A 24,114-nucleotide genomic window follows, 5' to 3' on the forward strand; every position below is an offset into this window, starting at 1 on the left:
TTGTCCTGTTGATAAACAAACAAATTATAGTACTATTAACCTCTCTGGGAAATGTGGGACGCTAGTGTCCCACCCCGCCAACTACCAGTGAAATAGCAGAGCGCCAAATTCAAAACAAAAATCTCATAATTCAAATTTCTCACATAAAAGTATTATACACCATTTTAAAGAGACTTCTCGTTAATCCAACCAGTGTCCGATTTCAAGAAAGCTTTACGGCGAAAGCATAGCATTAGATTGTTAGGACAGCACCTACACAAGAAAAACCACACAGCCATTTTCCAAGCAAGGAGAGGCGTCACAGAAATACAGCTAAAATTAATCACTAACATTGATCTTCATCAGATGGCACTCATAGGACTTCATGTTACACAATACATGTATGTTTTGCTGAATAAAGTTTATATTTATATCCAAAACCCCATTTTACATTGGCGTGTAATGTTCAGAAATGTTTTGCCTCCAAAACTTCCGGTGAATGAGCACATCAATTTCCAGAAATACTCAAACTTTGATAAAAGATACAAGTGTTATGTACAGAATTATAGATACACTTCTCCTTAATGCAACTGCTGTCTCAGATTTCAAAAAAAGCTTTACGGCGAAAGCACACTTTGCAATAATCTGAGTACAGCGCTCAGCCACCATAACAAGCCATACAGATACCCGCCATGTTGTGGAGTCAACAGAAGTCAGAAATAACATTATAAATATTCACTTACCTTTGATCTTCATCGGAATGCACTCCCAGGAATCCCAGTTCCACAATAACTGTTCGATAAAGTTCATCTTTGACCAAATACCTCCATTTGGTTTGTGCGTTTAGTCCAGACAAAGTCAAAATAGTTACATTACAGTTCGTAGAAACATGTCAAACGATGTATAGAATCAATCTTTAGGCTGTTTTTATCATGAATATTCCAACCGGACAATTCCTTTGTCTTTAGAATTGAAAAGAAAGGCAGCTCGCTTTCATGGCTGCGAGCATGATTGAGCTCATGCCAATTTTCCAGACACCTGATACAATCAGCTCTTATTCTCTCCCCATTCATAGTAGAAGCCTGAAACAATGTTCTAAAGACTGACATCTAGTGGAAGCCTTAGGAAGTGCAATATGACCCCACACACTGTATATTGGAGAGGCAATCACTTGAAAAACTACGAACCTCAGATTTCCCACTTCCTGGTTGGATTTTTTTTCTCAGGTTTTTGCCTGCCATATGAGTTCTGTTATACTCAGACATCATTCAAACAGTTTTAGAAACTTCAGTGTTTTCTATCCAAATCATATTCATATTCTAGCTTTTGGGCCTGAGTAGCAGGTATTTTACTTTGGGCACGCTTTTCATCCAAGCTACTCAATACTGCCCCCCCCTTTCCCAGAGAAGTTAAGCGCAAACCAGATGGGAAAAGGTATCGCTGCAGAATGCTGTGGTAGCCATGCTGGTTAAGCGTGCCTTGAATTCTAAATAAATCACCGACAGTGTCACCAGCAAAGCCCCCCCACACCATCACACCTCCTCCATGCTTTACAGTGGTAACCACACATGCAGAGATCATCCGTTCAGCTACTCTGCGTCTCACAAAGACACGGCAGTTGGAACCAGAAATCTCAAATTTAGACTCATCAGACCAAAGGACATATTTCGACTGGTCTAATGTCCATTGCTCGTGTTTCTTGGCCCAAGCAAGTCTCTTGTTATTGGTGTCCTTTAGTAGTGGTTTATTTGCAGAAATTTGACCAGAAAGGCCTGCTTTCAAGCAGTCTCCTCTGAACAGTTGATGTCTGTTTTTTGAACTCTGAAGCATTTATTTGGGCTGCAATTTATGAGGCTGGTAACTCTAATGAACTTATCCTCTGCAGTGAAGGTAACTCTGGGTCTTCCTTTCCTGTGGCGGCCCTCATGAGTGCCAGTTTCATCATAGCGCTTGATGGTTTTTGCAAAAAAAAAAAAATTCTTACATTGCCCTAAAGTAATGGACTGTCTTTTCTCTTTGCTTATTTGAGCTGTTCTTGTCATAATATGGACTTGGTCTTTTACCAAATAGGGCTATCTTCTGTATACCACCCCTACCTTGTCACAACACAACTGGTTGGCTCAAACGCATTAATATGGAAAAGAATTGCATAGATAAATTTAACAAGGCACACCTGTTAATTGAAATGCATTCCAGGTGACTACCTCATGAAGCTGGTTGAGAGAATGCCAAGAGCGTGCAAAGCTGTCAAGGCGGCTACTTTGAAGAATCTCAAATCTAAGATGTATTGTGATTTAACACTTTTGTTTTGGTTACGACATGATTCCATGTGTTATTTCATAGTTTTGATGTCTTCACAATTATTCTACAATGTAGAAAATAGTTTCAAAAAATACAAAAAAAATTGAATGTGTAGGTGTCAACTTTTGACTAGTACTGTGTGTGTGTGTGTACCAGGGGTAGGCTGTCATTGTAACTAAGAATTTGTTATTAACTGACTTTCCTAGTTAAATACAGTGCATTTGGAAAGTATTCAGACCCCTGACTTTTTCCAGATTTTGTTACGTTACAGCAGTCTTATTGCTTGCCGACGAGGTTGTCAACTGTCATCATAGGGACACAGTAGCACATCTCGACCAGATGGGAATAGACGTCATGGCGATGGCCACTGCAACCAGTCTTCCGTTGCAGGGTGTAATTGGAATGTTGGCAGGCAGGGCGTGAGGGAAACGAGGGGCTGACTGCCCTCTAATCACTGTAACACACTCACACCCAACCCACCCGAGGATCCGGTCCCAGAGACTAGCAGATAGACTTACACAAACGCACGCACACACAGCCACACACTCCAAAGACCAAGCACATGTACCATTATACACTCTCATGCATGGAGTGTCTCTCTCACTCACACACGCTCTCACACACACACACACACACACACACACTGATAGGGTTCAAAGATGAGCTCAGGCCAGGGGTTTAAGTCACAGCAGGCCCTGCTTGGCAAGTGATTAGTGGATGTCTGTGTGCTTGCCTGTTCACGTTTCTCTGTGTAATTCTGCCGTATGTCATTCGGTCACCTCTCCGGCCTTATCTAATTAAGTCGTGACTGATTTCCTTCCTAACTAGTTTCCCATGGTGTCCAACCGGTATTTCAAACAGAATAAGGCTCTGTCCTCCAGGGCAGTGGTGGGAAAAAGTACTAAATTGTCATACTTGAGTAAAAGTTAAGATAACTTTATAGAAAATGACTCCACTGAAAGTGAGTCAACCAGTAAAATACTACTTGAGTAGAAGTATCTGGTTTTTAAGGTACTTAAGTATACTGGTGGAAAAAGTACTCCAATTGTCAGACTTAAGTAAAAGTTTAAAGTAATGCTATTCATCAAATTCCTTATAATACAAACCAGATGGCACAATTTACATTTTTTTCCTTTTGATATAAGGACAGCCAGGGGCACATTCAGACACAATTGACATACGCAATATTTGTGTTTAGTGTCCAACAGATCAGAGGCAGTAGAGATAGGTGTGTGAATTGGACCATATTGCTCTCCTACCTGAGCATTCAAAATGTAAGGAATGTAGTGGAGTAAAAGTAGTTAAAAATAACTACTAAAGTAGTAAGTTCGAAGTATTTTTACTTATAAAAAAAAAAGTTGTCTTTTTATACAAGGCCTCTGGCTATTTCTCGTTCCTCCCCAGTCATTGTTGACGTGTGTCTGTCTACTCAGTATCTGTCTGTCATTCTTATCGATCTGTTTATGGTCTGTTTCTATACTGCCTGGCTGCATCTACAATGGCATCTTATTCCCTTTAGAGTGCACAACTTTTGACCAGAGCACATTTCAAACACAGCCAGGGAGCTAGACAGTGTTGAACTAGTAGTGCACTACATGGGGAATAGGGTGCCATTTTAGACGCAGCCGGTGTCTCTGGTGGGTAGAGACAGGCAGAGGACACTCTCCAGACATTATAGCTGATCTCAGGCGACACTCGCACCGCCAGGGGGTCTCCCTAGGTCTGAAAGCTGATCCCAGATCCCAATGGCAGGCCTGGGACACAGATAACAGCTCACCGCAACAGAGCCACAATTAATGCCGCCCCGGGACTTTGGGACTGGTTCACAGAACGGGGCCCGTGAGGATTAAATTAAATCTATATTATACACTTGGTCTTTGTGTGTGCGCGTTTATGTACAACACTGCACGTTATGCATATGAGTGCGGGCGTGCATCTTCATGCTAATGTGAATAGAATGACTAGGGAGAGGGTGGACCCAGCCAGAAGAAGATTTAACCCCTGGTCAAAACCCACAAGATCCCCATGCAAACTGATGGGAAGCACCCTATACCCATTGGTAGAGCTAGAGGAACCGTCAGTGCCCCACCAATAATGGCATAAAGACACACACACAGAGACGCATTCTCACTGGACAATAGGTACCAGGCAAGTTTTCTGTTTAACCAAACGAGTCAATACTGACTCAATGTTTGTGGCTCTTAGACACAATATGGAGCAAAGATCATGTGTGCGTAAAGATGTGTGATCGAGACCTGGTATGTTTGTCTGGTTTCAATATAGGTCACCGAATGAGGTCACCCGACTGAAATGCGGCCATGATCCAATTAAAAAAAAAAAACTTTATTTGACCCCATTTTGTCGACTGGTAATGTTTTTAGTCGCAGTTTATTTTTTTACGGTATGTGTTTATTGACACCTTTTCTCAGTGGACTAATCCATTGCGGAGGCCGCGGAGATGGCTCACCAGTAGTACATTTACCATTAATTCCCATAATTTCAAATCTACAATGTTTGTTTGGTTACCGTAATTTCTGTTAATGCAATATACCCAGGTCTGCTTCCCTTACACACTGTCCTAGAGAAACTATCAATGTGGCTTCTTCTCTCTGTGTTATGGTGGATATGTAAGCATGTTGACAGTACGTTCCTACTAGCACCAGCTGGCTAGGCGCATTCCAAACGTGGGTTTAGGATTGACTGACTTTATTTTCAGAAACGGACACTGTCTGTTTCATGGCCTACATTTTAGGATGAGGCAAATCTTCCCTGTGTTTTCAGGCGGTGGTCGGCTCTATTGTAATGATGTGTTCTAGTTTCCATGGCATCAACTTTTTGTTGGTGGATCTGTGTGCAACTGGGATCATTAACCAATGCAATGCATCAGGGCCAAAGGCATGATTGATTAGAGTTCTCCACCAGTGCTGTGCTAGTAAGGCTAGTACCACTACCAAGCTTTGGATTAAGGTCGATTTTACATTGTGGAGTGCTGAGTAGACTTGGCCGCATGTCGAATGCCTTTCTACCCAATTCTCCCAGAGTCACCCGATGTGCTATCACTTTTCATTTGGTGTGGTTGACCATTAATTGCACAGGTATAAATTGTTTGTTGGCTGTGTGGGGGGAAAACTCTGTTGCGAGCTGACTGTTATTCCCATATTTTCCTGATTTTTAAATGAAACTTAAATCAACTGTATTAGCCTTTTACTGTGTACTTACGACAACAGTACATAGGTCTGTGTTACCTCCAATATCGTCCTATATGGGGTACTTTACATTAAATATCTAGTTGGATGGAACAGTATCTTGTTGTGACAGCAGCAGGAGGGTACCATGAGTGGTATCAGTGTGGATTGGGACCACTGTGAGATATCTCAGCCAGGCAGCTCGGCGTAATCCCCCACCCAGATTACTGCTGGCAGGCTGGCCAGCCGATAGATGAGATTGCAATGCTGGCGAGGCGATGGATGAGAGTGGGCAGAGGCGAGGGAGCAGGTGGCTCAGGGAAAGCTCTGTCTCCTCTCATAATGTCCACTACTCCTCTGTTCTCTCTTTCTCTCTCGCTTTCTCTCTCCCATCTTTCTTTCCTCTCTCACTTATGTTTTGAACCCTGCACCTAGGAAACTATTACTGTTAAACCTCTCCCGACTGTTTTGTGCTCCAGGGTGAAGTTTTCCCTAGGTACATATCTAGGATCTGCTTTCCCTCCCCCAATCCTAACCTTAAATGTTGGGTCAGCTTTGTATTTCCTGTACTAAGATCAGGGTCTAGGGGCAACTTCACCCTACTCCACTGGGGCTCATAGTTTATACACCTTACGTACATCACCTTACTTGAACCTCATACGCACAAAGCCTCATTGTCCATTTATATTCCGCCCTCTTTCGTCTCTCACTTTGTTGCTTTCTCTCTTTCTAACCTTTCCATTCCAAACAGTCTGATTTATAAGACTGCAGTGGGATTTGGCTGCTCCCCAGGACCCCCCCCCCCCCCCCAACTGTTTGCAGCAGGATGGAGGAGGGAATAGAGGAAGGACATTATTTACAAGGCAAAAACAGATGAGGTGATTTTGAATACTGGAAAAGTGGTTGAGTGCAAGGGAGGGAGAGCAATTTCCCTTTAGTGTTCACACATCAGAGCAGCGGGTAGGTCTAAAAGCAATATGGGGATTGCTCCACGTAGGCCTCCATTCCAATTTCTTCACGGTTAAGACACTTAACATCTAAGTGATAAGTAGGGGGTGGGGTGCTGACATGGAACTGGGTCAAATTTCAAACACTTATTCTAAAGTCCTTTTTACATCAGCAGTTGTCACAAAGTGGAATTGGGTCATTGTAGTCTTTCTATAACAATAACCTTTTTCAAACTCGTGTCAACCTGAACTGTGCTCTTTTGGATCGCTTTCCAGTGAGTACTGACTGGGATGATGGCCAGCCTGCTTCTTTCCAGCATGATTTGAATGGGGCATGGCAAGCTAACTATGCCTCTATTCACTTTGGGCTGGAAATGGATATGTTATGGGGCCAGCTCAGCTTGCTTTTAGCGGCTGGACCTAGCCAGGTGAAAAGAAAATATCCAAGCAATACGGTTTGGGTTGGGACGATAATGTGGGTATAGGAGCATCATGTCATATCTGAACTTATCTACTCCAGGGTTCTACAACTCCAGTCATTGTTGTGCATACTTTCGATCCAGCCCTGCAGTAATGCACATTATTCAAATGTTAAACTAATGAAGGTTGTCTCTCTGGAACTGAATTAGCTGAATCAAGTTTGTCAGTAACAGGGGTGGATCAAAAGTTGGAAAACCCTGTTCTACACCATTGATTTCTTGTAAAGCAGAACTAAGACTCTCTGATCTTGCACACATATCACAAGGGAGGTATATACAGAAGAAAATGATATGACTGACAAGTAGATGTTTCCTCTAACTGCATATCTACCCACTGGGCAAAGACATCAGTTCAACGGCTGGTTTTGATTTACATTTGATTGAGTTCAATGTGAAATCGACAAATGTTAACCATGAAATTGGATTTAGTCTTAACCTCTCTAGGGCCGGCGGGACGAAATCGTCCCACCTACGTAACAGCCAGTGGAATCCTGTGGCGCGTTATTCAAATACCTTAGAAATGCTATTACTTCAATTTCTCAAACATATGACTATTTTACAGCATTTTAAAGACAAGACTCTCGTTAATCTAACCACACTGTCCGATTTCAAAAAGGCTTTACAACGAAAGCAAAACATTAGATTATGTCAGCAGAGTACCCAGCCAGAAATAATCAGACACCCATTTTTCAAGCTAGCATATAATGTCACATAAACCCAGAAGACAGCTAAATGCAGCACTAACCTTTGATGATCTTCATCAGATGACAACCCTAGGACATTATGTTATACAATACATGCATGTTTTGTTCAATCAAGTTCATATTTATATCAAAAACCAGCTTTTTACATTAGCATGTGACGTTCAGAACTAGCATACCCCCCCGCAAACTTCCGGCGAATTTACTAACAATTTACTAAATTACTCACGATAAACGTTCACAAAAAGCATAACAATTATTTTAAGAATTATAGATACATTACTCCTCTATGCACTCGATATGTCCGATTTTAAAATAGCTTTTCGGTGAAAGCACATTTTGCAATATTCTAAGTAGATAGCCCGGCATCACAGGGCTAGCTATTTAGACACCCACCAAGTTTAGCCTTCACAAGTCAGATTTACTATTAAAAAAGTTTGATTACCTTTGGTGTTCTTCGTCAGAATGCACTCCCAGGACTTCTACTTCAATAACAAATGTTGGTTTGGTCCCAAATAATCCATAGTTATGTTCAAACAGCGGCGTTTTGTTTGTGCGTTCAAGACACTATCAGAATGCTAAATAAGGGTCACGCACAGGGCGCATTTCGTGACAAAAAAATTCTAAATATTCCATTACCGTACTTCGAAGCATGTCAACCGCTGTTTAAAATCAATTTTTATGCCATTTTTCTCGTAAAAAAGCGATAATATTCCGACCGGGAATCTGCAATTAAGTAAACAGACGAAAGAAAATAAAGCACTAGGGTCGACTCGGGCACGCGCCTAAGCCCATTGTCCAGGTTAACCTGTTAGGGCTAGGGGGCAGTATTTACACGGCCGGATAAAAAAACCTACCCGTTTTTTTTTTTTTTTTTTTTTTTTTTTTAAATCTGGTTACTACTCCTGCCCAGTAACTAGAATATGCATATAATTGGCTTTGGATAGAAAACACCCTAAAGTTTCTAAAACGTATGTATGTATGTATGTATGTCACACTACCATTCAAAAGTTTGGGGTCACTTAGAAATGTCCTTGTTTTTGAAAGAAAATTACTTTTTTTTTTGTCAATAAAAAAAAAAAAATAACATCAATTTGATCAGAAATACAGTGTAGACAATTGTTTAGGTTGTAAATTACTATTGTTGCTGGAAACGGGTGATAAAACATTTTAATTTTAATGGAATATCTACATAGGTGTACAGAGGCCCATTATCAGCAACCATCCGTCCTGTGTTCCAATGGCACATTGTGTTAGCTAATCCAAGTTTATCATTTTAAATGGCTAATTGATCATTAGAAAACCCTTTTGCATTATGTTAGCACAGCTGAAAACTGTTGTGCTGATTAACCTCTCTAGGGGGTGTGAGACGCTAGCAGTGAAATTGCAGAGCGCCAAATTCAAAAACAGAAATACTCATTATAAAAATTCATGAAACATACAAGTGTTTTACATGGGTTTAAAGAGAAACTTCTTGTTAATCCAACCACAGTGTCAGATTTCAAAAAGGCTTTATGGCAAAAGCATACCATGCGATTATCTGAGAACAGCCCCAACAGACAAATCATTACAAACAGTAACAAGCCAAGTAGAGGAGTTGCATAAGTCAGAAATAGTGATAAATATAATCATTTACCTTTGATCTTCATGTTTGCACTCACAAGACTCCCATTTACTCAAATGTTTGTTTTGTTAGGTAAAGTCCATGTTTATATCCAAAAACCTCAGTTTTGTTCAATAATCCACTGTCTCAAACAACATCCGGTGAAATTGCAGAGGGTGAAACTCAACAAAACAGAAATTCTCATAATAAACATGCATAAAAGATACAAATGTTATACACCAGCTTAAAGAAACTTCTTGTTAATCCAACCGCTATGTCAGATTTCAAAAAGGCTTTACGGCGAAAGCAAACCATGCGATTATCTGAGAACAGTGCCCAGCAGACAAATCATTACAAACAGTTAGCAGCCAAGAAAAGGAGTAACTAAAGTCAGAAATGGTGATAAAATGTATCACTTACCTTTGATCTTCATATGGTTGCACTCCGAAGACTCCATGTTACACAAATGTTAGTTTTGTTCGGTAATGTCCCTCTTTATGTCCAAAAACCTCAGTTTTGTTGGTGTGTTTTGTTCAGCAATCCATTGGAACAAAGCGCGGTCACAACACAGATGACAAAATCAAAAAAGTACCATCAAAAAAGTACCCCCCCCCTTTCTTCAGGGACACATTATTCCATTTCTGTTAGTCACGTGTCTGTGGAACTTCTTTTCAATTTCTCAGTTGAATCTTATGTTCATACAAAAATGTACACATGTTAAGTTTGCTGAAGATAAACGCAGTTGACAGTGAGGACGTTTTCTTTTTTTTTTTGCTGAGTTTATATATAGCTTTGAAAGGCTATATTTTTATTTAACTAGGCAAGTCAGTTAAACTAATTCTTATTTGCACTAACCCGGACGACACTGGGCCAATTGTGCTCCGCCCTATAGGACTCCTGATTACGGCCGGTTGTGATACAGTCTGGGATCGAACCAGGGTCTAGTGACGCCTCTAGCACTTAGATGCAGTGTCTTAGAACGCTGCACCACTCAGGAGCCTCCACCCAGCTTTGGAGTAGTTGGAAGGTCTATTACCCGACACTGGCTATTGTACCGGGAGACTTCTAGCAATTGCCCTAATCTAGTGATATGCTAACTTCAATCATCTCCAAACTGCATGCAGAGACACAAAAATGGTATTCATGAGTTTCTCTAAGTAGAAAAACGACCTGAATCTTGCAGAATCCCTTTAACCCTGCACTTTGAGAGTTGTGTGGGGAGTTGATTCTCCACCCCTCTCCGGCTCCCAGATGGCACTGTAGGAGTTGGGTTGCGGTCCCCATGTCACCTCCCTCACATCCTCTGCGGGATCGGTAAACAACTAGATCCCGGTTTTCAGTAGAAATGGAAATAGCGCCTGTGACGTGACTTCCGCTTTTGGACATTAGCAAGGCAACACTCCATCTTAACTCCTCCTCCACATTTACTGGATTGGTTGAACAGTGCAGAACAGAATCTCTCCCAACAGGAGTTTTTTTCTCTCATCAGGAGCTGAAAGGAACACCGCTCAGGCATTTTATGTTACACCTGCTACGTTAGGTTACTTCCCTCATTACAGTCTGTATTTCAAAACACCCCGGTATCTATGATTTTCAACACTGTTAAAAAATAATATGTGTATATACTTTTTTTGGGGGGGGGCCCATCACTACTTAGAACTATAAGTTAAGTATAAATCTAAGATGTGTCAAATGTTATCCGGTTTGCTAAGGGGCTAGATGTCAAGATCAAGCTTCTTGGTTATAGCAGAGACATTCAATCCCCTCCTGGAACAAGATCCCTGTTTCCTAAATAGCTTTGTGGGTTGCATTTTTCTTTTTTAAATAGCGACCCTTGTGTGCACATTCGGTAATGAAACGGTATGACTGAAAATCTAGATACCGCCCAACCCTAGTTTACTGTACACATGGACGAATACATTCACACACGCTAATCTTTTAACTTGTTTGTTGGTTTTATAACAATCTGGCCTTAAATGGCCATGTACTCTTATCTCCACCCAGCACAGCCAGAAGAGGACTGGCCACCCCTCAGAGCCTGGTTCCTCTCTAGGTCTCTTCCTAGGTTCCTGCCTTTCTAGGTAGTTCTTCCTAGCCACCGTGTTTCTGCATTGCTTGCTGTTTGAGGTTTTAGGCTGGGTTTCTGTATAGCACTTTGACCTTTGCGGATGTAAAAAGGGCTTTATAAATACATTTGATTGATAGAAGACACTAACACACGTGATTTCACGTGGTTTTTCTACTGATTCCGTATGAGCGACCGTGTGGGATTTACAGATTTTTATGGCGCTAGGGCATGTGGCCTTGAACTTAACTTCTTTAGGCGACACATCCGTCCCTCATAGAACTACACTGCAATCTGATCTGTCTGAGTTTGTTTGTGCGTATAGACGTGCATGCCAGAATGTGTGCATGCACAGTGTACTGAGTGCGCATGCATATGAATGGACGTGTGTGCGCGAGTGTCTGAATGAATGTGCGTATGCATGTGTATGAATGTGTGTGCATGCGTCTCAATGAATGTGCGTGCACTGTGTGTGGATAAGGATTACATTGTGCATTAGCTCGTAAGAGAATCAAGTCCATTCACAGTACGTCATCCTCTACTTCACAAACATTTGTTTTACTGCCAAACCACTAACAAGATTATAGAAAAACACAATGCAATCGGTCTCTCTTTCTCTCCTCTCGCTCTCCTTCTTTTTCCTCCCTCGTTCCCTAGTACAATGCTGTCTTTCAGTCTTTTGTTTGTCCCCACCTCCCTTACAGGATTCTCATTACAAAACCTCCTTATGCAGTAGCAATGGACACACTCACATACTCTCAGAGATAGCTGTACACACGTATACAGTTACATAATATAATTAGTACCCGTGAATAGGCACCGGATGGACAACAAAGGCGCGCACACACACGTAAGCCAAGCATGAAAACCCCTTGGCAGGCTGGCATACTACAGTATGTATTCTTTCTCAATGCTGCCACCTGTGGGATATCTAGGATGTGTGAGTTTGTGTGTGCATGCTATCCAATATGTTTGCGTGCGTGCGTGTGTAAAAGCTTGATAGGTTTGGGAAGGTTTCGTAAGAGTCTGCAGTGGTGCTATGGGTTTGTCAATCACAATTCAGTAGGAATGTCTTCAGTAGGAATGTCTACAGTAGCAATCTTTTCTCTCACCATCAAAGATCCTCAAAGCTTCTTCTTTTACCATTGATGGGTGGGTGTAGTGTGAATTTTCCCCTAGGACGCTGATCTTGGATCAGTATTGCATTTCCCACACATCGTTAAGGTTAGGATTGGGGGAGGGGAAGCTGATCCTAGACCTGTACTAAGGGGAAAACTCACACCGGAGCCTCGTTGATGTAACAAGTCAATTCCTGAAACGGCACCCAAACTCTAATTTGTGCCTCTATCCCAAAGGGCACTCAATTGGGCCCTGGTCAAAAGTATTTTACTAATAAAGGGCCTATATCTCCTCCCTCAACCCTTTTGTCTTTTCCCCACTTACACCTCAAGCCATCTTCCCCCTATTTCTCCATCTTTGTTCTCCTCTTATTCCTGCCTCTCCCGCTTTTTTTTCTTTAATCATTGCCCCGTTCTCTCCCTTTCTTACACATTTGTAGTTTTTTTTTCCAATCTTCCATCTGTCTGTCCTGTCCATCCCTTCTCTACATCATTATGACGTTTTACGAAAATGCATTTTTAAACATTCTTTATTATATTGTTCTACGTGTCATGTATGGTCAATTCTTTGTGGAGCATCTGTTAAACTGCTGCCATCTTGAACAGGTCTCCCTGGCAAACAACAATGACAGTAACCTGTAGAAATGAAAGGAACCTATTTAGTAAAATGTTGTATCAAGTCTTTGCTGCTGACCATTTGGGTTTCTTACTTCTCACACATGCCTGCCTGTATAGGTGCCATTGGCACATTGTAATACTACAGAAGGAGAGTAAATTAACGTCTCTTTTTGTCTCCCCTCCCTCCCTCCCTCCTCTCAAGGTGCCGACAGATGGTGGGATGGGCCTGCTGGCGGAGCCCCAGGTGGCCATGTTCTGTGGGAAGCTCAACATGCACGTGGATGTCCAGAGCGGCAAGTGGGAGTCAGACCCTTCCGGCACCAAGAGCTGTATCGGCACCAAGGAGGGCATCCTGCAGTACTGTCAGGAGGTATGTAGATTGGGGTTGGATACAATATGATACGATACAATAACTAACTTAATATACACTTCCGGTCAAAAGTAGAACACTTAATAATTTAAGGGTTTTTCTTTATTTTTACTATTTTCTACATTGTAGAATAATAGTGAAGACATCTAAACAATGAAATAACACATGGAATCATGTAGTAACCAAAAAAATCTATAGCCACCCTTTGCCTTGATGACAGCTTTGCACACTCTTGGCATTCTCTCAACCAGCTTCACCTGGAATGCTTTTTCAACAGGAGTTTCCACATATGCTGATCACTTGTTGACTGCTTTTCCTTCACTCTGCAGTCTGACTCATCCCAAACCATCTCAATTTGGTTGAGGTTGGGTGATTTCTGAGGCCAGGGCATCTGTTGCAGCACTCCATCACTCTCCTTCTTGGTCAAATAGCCCTTACACAGCCTGGAGGTGTGTTGGGTCATTGTCCTGTTGATAAACAAGTGATAGTCCCACTAAGCCCAAACCAGATGGGATGGCGTATCGCTGCAGAATGCTGTGGTAGCCATGCTGGTTAAGTGTGCATTGAATTCTAAATAAATCAGACAGTGTCACCAACGAAGCACCGCCACACCATCACACCTCCTCCGTGCTTTACAGTGCAAACTACACATGCTGAGATCATCCGTTCACCCACACTGCGTCTCACAGAGACACGGTGGTTGGAACCAGAAATCTCCAATTTGGACTCCACACCAAAGGACACATTTCCACTGGTCTAATGTCCATTGCTCAGGTTTCTTGGCCCAAGCAAGTCTCTTCTTATTGGTGTCCTTTAGTAGTGGTTTCTTTGCAGCAATTCGACCATGAACAACTGATTCACACAGTCTCCTCTGAACAGTTGATGTTGATGTCTGTTACTTGAACTGTGTTTAGCATTTATTTGGGCTGCAATTTCTGAGGCTGGTAACTCTAATGAACTTATCCTCTGCAACAGCGGTAACTCTGGGTCTTCGATTCCTGTGGCAGTCCTCATGAGAGCCAGTTTCATCATATCGCTTGATGGTTTTTGCTGCTGCACTTGAAGAAACTTTCAAAGTTCTTAATTTTTCGTAATAACTGACCTTCATGTCTTAAAGTAATGATGGACTGTCGTTTCTCTTTGCATATTTGAGCAGTTCTTGCCATAATATGGACTTGGTCTTTTACCAAATATGGCTATCTTCTGTATATCCCCCTACCTTGTCACAACACAAGTGATTGGCTCAAACACATTAAGAAGGAAAGAAATTCCACAAATTAACTTTTAACAAGGCACACCTGTTAATTGAAATGCATTCCAGGTGACTACCTCATGAAGCTGGTTGAGAGAATGCCAAGACTGTGCAAAGCTGTCATCAATGCAAAGGGTAGCGATTTGAAGAATCACATTTTTTTTAATATTTGAATTTGCTTTTTTTTTTGGTTACATAGTTTTGATGTCTTCACTATTATTGTACAATGTAAAAAATAAAGAAAAACCCTTAATGAGTAGGTGTTCTAAAACTTTTGACTGGTAGTGTTTAATAATAAAATGTATTCCATTTCGCGGACGCTTTTATTCAAAGGTGACTTAGTCAAGCGTGCATACATTTTAGCAGATACCCATAGACTTCCATTCATTGCGCTACACGCTAGTCAGTATTAGCTTGCGAAACTACCCCTAACTTCCTTCATACTGGACACAGAGACATAATGTTACCCACGAGTTCATCTGACTCTAGAGAAGTAGATAAAGTGGCCTCGTTGGCAAAATCCCAAAGTATCCCTTTAAGAGTGTTGGGCCAGTAACCAAAAGGTCGCTGGTTTGAATCCCTGAGCCGACTCTGTGAAAAATCTGACGTGCCCTTGAGCAAAGCACTTAACCCTAATTGCTCCAGGGTCACTGTCAGTAATGGCACTCTCCGAGGGCATCTCAGGGGGAGTGGAATATGCAAAAAACGAATTTCCAATTCACACATGCGTATAATACACACTTGCACGCGTATGAAATGGGACAATTGTAAGCACCAACATTATTATTATTAGTAGTAAAAGTATTCTGCCATTGCAAGTGCCATGCTCTACCAACTAAGCTACAGAGGACCAACTATAATATCCATAGAAATACATTTTGTTAGGTCACCATACTAAATACACATGTCATTTAGCAGACAATCTTATCCAGAGGGACTTACAGTAGTGAGTGCATACATTTTCATATTTGTTCGTACTAGTTCCTCATGGGAATCGAACCCACAACCCAGGCGTTGCAAGTGCCATGCTCTACCAACTGAGCCACACGGGACCTACGCACAATATCAATACACTATATAATGGGGAGGGGGAGAGAGGCATTGGTAGTAAGTGAGAAAGAGGGCTGTGACTGGATGGTAGGGACAGATGGGAGGATGTAGACGAATAGTGATTGGGAGAGAGCGAAAGAGTGCTCACCGCCCTGTGAATGGCTGGTGGGACAGATGGGTGGTGACGTGGGAGAGAGGGAGAGATCAATCATAGATGGATGGGGGGGTGTAAGGAGATAATGATAGACAGACTCCGTGTTTTTTCTTCTCCCAGGTATACCCTGAGCTGCAGATCACCAACGTGGTGGAGGCCAACCAGCCAGTCAGCGTCCAGAACTGGTGCAAGAAGGGCCGCAAGCAGTGCCGCAGCCACCTGCACATTGTGGTGCCCTACCGATGCCTAGGTATAAATGCGGGATAAATTGAGATTTATGTGTGCGTTTGTACTATTTGAGTTCCATCCCTTAGTAAAAAGTGGTTATTTTGTTGTTGGCTTTTTTTTTTTTCTGTTTTTTTCTTTTTCTTATGTCTGTATATTTGGCTCTGTGTATGTTGTAGTGGGGGAGTTTGTCAGTGATGCCCTGCTGGTTCCTGATAAGTGCAAGTTCCTGCACCAGGAGCGCATGGACATGTGTGAGAGCCACCTGCACTGGCACACTGTGGCCAAAGAGGTGAGATCACGCGTACACACATACATGCTACACATTTTACAGAAAGCCACTCCATCTGCAGTAGGGACAGGGGCGCACCCACAAGTGTTGCCCCTCTGTCTGTCTTGATTGTTTGTATGTCTGTTTGTCTTACAGGGTAAAATAAGAAAATGTTTTCTTATCTTTTATCTTAGTTGGATACAGAGTACTTACTAGTTCATGTAGGCCATATACTATCCCCATATACACCACCCTGAAGTGCATAAAACAAAAACATCTATGAAATTAGTGTATAGTTATACAAAAGTATGTGGACCCTTTTTTAAATTAGTGGATTCTGCTATTTCTGCCACACCTGTTGCTGACAGGTATATAAAATCAAGTATACAGCCATGCAATCTCCCTAGACAAACATTGGCCTTAATGAAGAGCTCAGTGACTTTCAACACGGCACTGTCTTAGATACCACCTTTCCAACAAGTCAGTTCGTAAAATTTATGCCCTGCTAGAACTGCCCCGGTCAACTATAAGTGTTATTATTGTGAAGGGAAACGTCTAGGAGCAACAACGGCTCAGTCGCGAAGTGTTAGGCAATACAAGCTTACTGAATGACCCCCGCCGAGTGCTGAAGTGCGTAGCGTGTCAAAATCATCTGTCCTCGGTTGCAACACTTACTACCGAGTTTCAAACTGCCTCTGGAAGCAAGGTCAGCACAACAACTGTTCGTCGGGAGCTTCATGGGCCAAGCAGCCGCACACAAGCCTAAGATCACCATGCGCAATGCCAAGTGTTGGCTGGAGTGGTGTAAAGCTCGCCGCCGTTGGACTCTGGAGCAGTGGAAACGTGTTCTGCGGAGTAATGAATCAAGCTTCACCATCTGGCAGCCCAACGGACTAATCTGGGTTTGGCGGATGCCTGGAGAACGTTACATGCCCCAATGCGTAGTACCAACTGTAAAGTTTGGTGGAAGAGGAATAATGGTCTGGGGCTGTTTTTCATGGTTCGGCCTAGGCCCCTTAGTTCCGGTGACGGGAAATCGTAATGCTACAACATTCTAGACAATTCTGTGCTTCCAACTTTGTAGCAACAGTTTGGGGAAGGCTCTTTCCTGTTTCAGCATGACAATGCCCCGTGCATAAAGCGATGGCCATACAGAAATGGATTGTCGAGATTGGTGTGGAAGAACTTGATTGGCCTGCACAAAGCCCTGACTTCAACCCCATTGAACACCTTTGGGATGAATTGGAACGCTGACTGCAAGCCAGGCCTAATCGCCCAACGTCAGTGTCCAACCTCACTAATGCTCTTGTGGCTGAATGTAAGCAAGTCCCCGCTGCAATGTTCCGACATCTAGTGGAAAGCCTTTCCATAAGAGTGGAGGCTGTTTATAGCAGCAAAGGGGGGACCAACTCCATGTTAATGCCCATGATTTTGTAATGAGATGTTTGTCAAGCAGGTGTCCACATACTTCTGGTCATGTAGTGTATAATTAACAAAACCTGGAGCCGTATGGATCAATTATCTCAGTACCGATTTAGGATCAGTTTTGCCTTTTACATCACCATGAATGACATGGACAGGGGGGGAACTGATCCTAGATCAGCACTCCTACTCTTGAAACACGCAACCCTTGATTTAACTGCCCCATCCCTCTCTCACCCAGTCCTGTGGAGACCGCACTTTAAATCTCCACGACTACGGGATGCTGTTGCCGTGCGGCATCGACCGTTTCCGGGGGGTGGAGTTTGTGTGCTGTCCGTCAGACAGGGAGACCGACAGCACTGAGCAGGACGAGGATGACTCGGATGTGTGGTGGGGAGGAGCCGAGACTGACTACACTGACAACAGGTACACACAGGAGCTCATACGCTACTCACTTACATTCATACTTATACTGTCCTCGTCCCCAGGCTATTGCGCGCAGTGCATATCAGCCTGGGATATCAACGATTTCAAAGTTGGCCTTAGTGGGACAGACCATAAAACTCTATGGGAGTGACCTACTGAGTAAAGTATTTATTTAATTTTAGCTAATCACACGACTGCGAGGCGCAACATAAACAGAAGTGCTCAAGACACATACAGGGGAGAGCTAGGGGGAAGGTGATATGGGAGATGATTGGTCATTAAGCCAATGCATATGCGCCTCGAGTTTCTACCAGTCTTTCTGTGTTGGCTAACAGCGGCCAAGTTTGACAAGCTGGTCCACCAGACGTTTTGCCCATTTAGGCGAAAGTGTCTAGGAACGAGATTCTACTTATACTAGCACTCACACTGTCACGAGAATTCTGTTCCCAATGTTCATAAACTGACCTTCAATTAAACTACTCAGTCTGCACCCCAGAGTTTAAGATTCTGTTTAAATGACAGACGGCGGTACAGCTTACAATAGTCAACAATGTTTATTCACGAGGGCTCTGAATCTCATACAATGTACACAGCCTTTTATACCTGACATTTGGTCATATCAATGCCCCTCCTCCTCTCTAACACTGTTGCTGTTTACAAGTTTTCTACCACATATACATTGCTTATCATATTCTGCACATGTTACATAATCTACTGTAAGCCTAAAGGTTTGGGGAGACCTTCCTGTTATCAGTTTCAGTGGTCACAAGTTGTCTGCTGTCAGTTAACAGTTCTTCTTTACCTTGAATGTCTCACTTACATTGCTAAATGGTAAAGTCTTAGCTTGTCCTATACACACAGTTATAGAATTAGTCTTATAATCACTCAGTTATACATTTTCAGGGTGGAATCATTTAGTCAACCTTAAAATAATTTATATGTTTATCACACACGTACACTCACTCATAACATTACTCACACATCCTCACCCCCCCCTATTTCGCTCCATCCTCACCCCCCCTATTTCGCTCCCTCTCTCCACCTACCTCCATCCCTCTCTCCCTCCCTCCAACCCTCTCTCAGTATGGCAAGGGGGGCAGCAGAGCCAGCTGAATCCACGCCCCAGCAGCAACAGGAGGAAGAGGAGGAGGAGCCGGCCCCTGCCATGTTAGAGGAAGATGATGAGGTGCTGGACAACGACCAGGATGGAGACGGGGACGAGGACGACGATGAGGAGGAGGAGGAGGATGATGATGATGACGACGACGTCATTGACGAGCGCGACGATAGCGAGCCCACCACCAACATCGCCATGACTACCACGACAACTACTACCACTGAGTCCGTGGAGGAAGTGGTCAGAGGTGAGAGGAACTGGGAAGGCCAGGGGCCGTGTGTGTACATCATTTACTGTCCATTTACTCTGCTTGTCTATTTAAAGGTTGAGTGAGTGTATGCAGGGGTGGAATTGGGGGGAGCCAATCTAGAAACTTACCACTGTAAATCAGTAGGAATTCAGCAAAATCCCCCCCCCCCATATTTCACCCGAGTGTATGACATTACAGTAGTGTGTGTAAGTTCACACACCATTGGTATGCTCATGCCTGTAAGATTATAAGTATGCTTTCCAAATGGCACCTTATTCCCTATATAGTCCACTACTTTTTGACCAGGTCCCATAGTGCACTACTTTTGACCAGAGGCCTATGTAGGGAATAGGCCGGGTGCCATTTGGGACTCACCCTGTGTGTGTGCGTATGCTTACGGCTCCTCGCCCCCCCACCAGAGGTGTGTTGGTCGAATGCGGAGACGGGCCCATGCCGTGCCATGCTTGCACGCTGGTACTTTGACCACGAGGAGGGCCGCTGTGCCCAGTTCATCTATGGCGGCTGCGGTGGCAACCGCAATAACTTTGAGTCGGAGGAGTACTGCCTGTCTATATGCAGCAACGTCAGTAAGTCAGTCACAGACAGCATCCTGTCTACCTGTCTGTCTGCGTGTCCACGTCTGAAAGCTAGCCTCTGCCGTTAGCCCTCTGGCTAGCTAGCTGCTAACCACGCTAATACTACTTCACGTTACATGCTAACCTCTGGTCTCACTAACCACCACTTGTACTGCCTGGCTGCACTGTTAGTAAGTCAGTCACACAGACTACTTGTCTGTCTGCGTGTAGTGTCCATGCCGGCTAGTTATCTCTGACTAGCTAGCTGTTAACCACGCTAGTTCTCACTAACCTGTGGTCTCACTTAGCTACATCTTGTTCTACTGTCTCTGTCTGCAGCATCATCAGTAAGTCAGTCACACGGACAGCAGAGCTTCTTGCCTAATTGTCTGTCTGTGTGTAGCACAGTTAGTGTTCACATCTGCTAGCTAGTTTCTGCTTAGCCATCAAGCTAGCATCTGGCCATAGCCATCTGGCTACCTTGGTGCTAACTGCAATAACCATGTCTGCTAGTCGCTAACCATGCTCGCTAACCACTCAAGCATTGTGTGTTTACTGTAGGCTTGGGCGATATACCGTATACAGGGGTATTTTGAAATACAGTTTCTTTTTATTTCCGTTAAAAATAATATGTGTGTGTATATACTATACCCCTGTCTCGTGGGGTTGTGTGCTACGCCACTGCTTATAACCAACCATAAGTTAAGTACAAATATAACAAATCTGAGATGTGTCAAATAAATGTTATCCGGTTTGCTAACTGCTAGCTAAGGGGCTAGATGTAAAGATGAAGCTTGTTACCTAAATTTTTGTGTGTTGCTTTAAAAAAAAAATACAACCCCTTGTGTGCATATTCAGTAATACTGTATACCCCGGTATGGTACAGAAACGGTATGACTGAAAATCTAGATACAGCCCAACCCTAGTTTACTGTACACATGGACGAATACATTCACACACACACTAATCTTTTAACCTGTTTGTGGGTTTTAGAAGAGACTAACACAAGTGATTTCACCTGTTTTTCCACTGATTCCGTATGAGCGAACACTGTGTGGGTTTCCCTCACGCTGATTTGAGTGTTGTGGGAGGCAGTGTGTGTGTGTGTGTGTGAACGAGAACATATGATCCAACCAGCGACGCTTCACTCTCGCCTCCTCCCCCTACTTTCTATCTTTCTATACAGTCTCTTATCTCTCACTAATCCAGTTTTTCACTCCATCTCACCTTCTCTGTAGCAGCCTCTGAAATTCTGTGCGGGTATGCACGCGTGTGTGAGATTTCCACTTGGTTGAACATATTGGAGGTGTGAAAGACAGTTCTGTAGTATGGGAACAAGACTACAGCTTGTGTTTCTAGCAACCCTCTACCCTCACACACTCCCTCGCACCCTCACCTTTCACATGGTCGTTGAGCGGTCACTGCATGATCAACAAGCGTTCAGTGGGGTCAAAGCCAAGGGATCACACTGCGGTCAGACTAAAGACGGGACTCCCTTGTTTAGGCTTAGCTTGTATGACTGTATCCATTAATTACATCACTATTGAGTGTCTGTGAAATGAAGTCATGTGCTAATCTCTGGGAGACAAACTAAAAACAAGCTTAACACACACACACACACACACACACACACAGGTTCCGAAGTATCAAATCAATGCTTAATTTATGTATATATGTAAGAAATAATACATTTATGCAGTTTCATGTTAAATTAAGGACTTTAACCAAGGACTGATGATGGGTATGTCACGTAATGTTATACACACACATACATACCCTCAGGTTAAACTGTATTTCACAACATCGTTACACTCAGAATGATATTACATAAATGAAAGCGATTTACTTTTTAATGTCAAACAGATAGATACAGGTCATGCAAGGTATCCCAGCCTTAAGGCATAACAGCTTTTTAGCAGGTTCTTCTGTAGTATAATAAATAAGGGAATTGCTAAAGTAACTATATTCTAGAGAGGGTTTTAATCACACATCCAAATGACTTGGAATGTCTATGGCAGTCACATTAATGGAAGAGACTAGGATTAAAAGAATTCTGGTAACTACCCAAAAAGGTTTTTCAGAAATCACGGTTGTAAGATTCCCAGAATAAGGAGGGAATAGGCAGGAAATCTGGAGTCCTCCAACCAGGACAGAGACACCCAAACCACCCTTCAAACGCACACCTCTGCTTTTTTTTTTACTCTGTATTGTTTACTCTCGTTCACTCGCTCGATGAATCACTAACCAACCTGTTGTTGCTAAAGTTATTATTGATCATCTAGCTTTAGTGTCTGCTATTATGGAGCTGCTATATAGTGTTGGTAGTTTGGAACTTCTTTGTTTATTGGTATTTATTGGCCTCCGGTTCCTTATTGCAATCAAATCAAGTAATCTGAAGGCACTTATTGTAAATCACTCTGGGAAAAGGTCTGGATTTTGAAGAAGAAAGCAATGAAAGAAGAAACATAGAAAAAAGGAATGGGGGGAGGTGAAGGAATGATGGGGATATCTGAAGACCATATTATAGGAATAATTTTCTAAATTTCTCTCCATCTCTCTCAATTACACCCTCACCCTTACCCCTCTCCTCCATGTCCATCTACCCTGCTCCTCCACCACCCAGTGCCCACCGCCGCCCCCAGCTCTCCCGACGCTGTGGACCGTTATCTGGAGACGCCCGGGGATGACAACGAACACGCCCACTTCGCCAAGGCCAAGGAGAGCCTGGAGGCCAAACACCGAGAGAGGATGTCCCAGGTAAGATGGAGGGAGCGGGAAGTGTAAGGGCAGAGAAGAGAAGTGGTGGGGGTGGGGGGGGGGGCAGGCAAAGGTGGAGGGTGGAATAACGGGGGAAAGGGGGAGGGAAGGAGAGGTTGAGAGTGGAAGGGGGATGGAGAAGGGGTGAGGTTGGGGAGGGTCGAGAGTGAGGAAGGGAGAGGGAAGGATGGAAGCGAAGACACTGTCGAGGTGAAAATACATACATGGAAGGAAGGAAGGAAGGAAGGAAAGAGAAGGGTAGGGAGAGGAAGGGAGAGGAAGGGGTTAGATACAGCAGTAACCTGTCTTTCTTCTTGCATGTGTGTAGGTGATGAGGGAGTGGGAGGAGGCAGAGAGGGAGGCCAAGAGTCTACCTCGTGCTGATAAGAAGGCTGTCATCCAGGTCAGACACACACAGAGGATACTCAAACGTATTAATAAATGCTAAATCAGTGACTGTCAATGTCCATAGGTGTTGTGTTTCTGAATATTTGATAATAGCGTGGTGGTGTTACGGATTCTTACTGTCTATCATTTTTATTTGTGTGTGTATCATATACGATGTGTGTCTTATCGTGAACCTATCACACAGCGTTTCCAGGAGAAGGTGGAGGCCCTGGAGCAGGAGGCAGCCAGTGAGAGGCAGCAGCTGGTTGAGACTCACATGGCCCGGGTTGAGGCCCTGCTCAATGACCATCGCCGCCTGGCCCTGGAGAGCTACCTGACCTCCCTGCAGGCCGAACCACCCAGGGTAGGTAGAGCGTACAGAGTATAAACACACAGGTAGAGAGTACAGACACACATTGTTGCCTGGCCCTGTAGAGCCAGCTAACCGCCCTGCAGTCCCAGCCACCCACCCAGGGTAGGGACACACACTATACAGACACATACAGTAGATATGGATCATCCTACCATTGTCTTACTCCTCCCACACAGACCGACGTTCTGACTCATATCTCGCTCTCCCTCTCACTTTTTCCCTTCTCGCCTTCTCTCTCCCTCTACCCCCCCCCCTTCTCTCTAGCCTCGTCATGTGTTCAGCCTATTGAAGAAGTATGTCCGTGCAGAGCAGAAGGACAGACAGCACACCCTTAAACACTTTGAGCACGTCCGCATGGTCGACCCCAAGAAGGCCGCACAGATCCGACCCCAGGTAATAAGCCCACTAAGGCCCCTTTTTTTTTAAACACATTTTAATGTGTTTTACATGGTGACAGTAATTTTGTTGTCATTCTCATGAAGGTCAGTG

At 43.5% G+C, this 24,114-nt stretch overlaps 1 protein-coding gene across 3 annotated transcripts in view; it reads left to right on the forward strand.

Annotated features, from left to right (window-relative positions):
- LOC115195916 (amyloid-beta A4 protein) overlaps positions 1-24,114 on the forward strand; it is a 42,695-nt gene that overhangs the window by 11,267 nt on the left and 7,314 nt on the right. Inside the window, exons 2-11 of one of the 3 annotated variants that reach the window (XM_029756262.1) lie at positions 13,199-13,366; positions 15,943-16,072; positions 16,227-16,339; positions 17,982-18,166; positions 19,250-19,530; positions 19,953-20,120; positions 22,732-22,865; positions 23,194-23,268; positions 23,467-23,616; positions 23,890-24,018. In XM_029756262.1, the coding sequence (XP_029612122.1) occupies positions 13,199-13,366; positions 15,943-16,072; positions 16,227-16,339; positions 17,982-18,166; positions 19,250-19,530; positions 19,953-20,120; positions 22,732-22,865; positions 23,194-23,268; positions 23,467-23,616; positions 23,890-24,018 (1,533 nt within the window). Of the gene's footprint in view, positions 1-13,198; positions 13,367-15,942; positions 16,073-16,226; positions 16,340-17,981; positions 18,167-19,249; positions 19,531-19,952; positions 20,121-22,731; positions 22,866-23,193; positions 23,269-23,457; positions 23,617-23,889; positions 24,019-24,114 lie in introns of all 3 variants that reach the window. The other 2 variants (XM_029756261.1, XM_029756264.1) reach the window with 2 other exon arrangements.

Source organism: Salmo trutta, chromosome 6 (genome assembly GCF_901001165.1).
Source record: "Salmo trutta chromosome 6, fSalTru1.1, whole genome shotgun sequence".
Lineage (NCBI taxonomy): Eukaryota > Metazoa > Chordata > Actinopteri > Salmoniformes > Salmonidae > Salmo > Salmo trutta.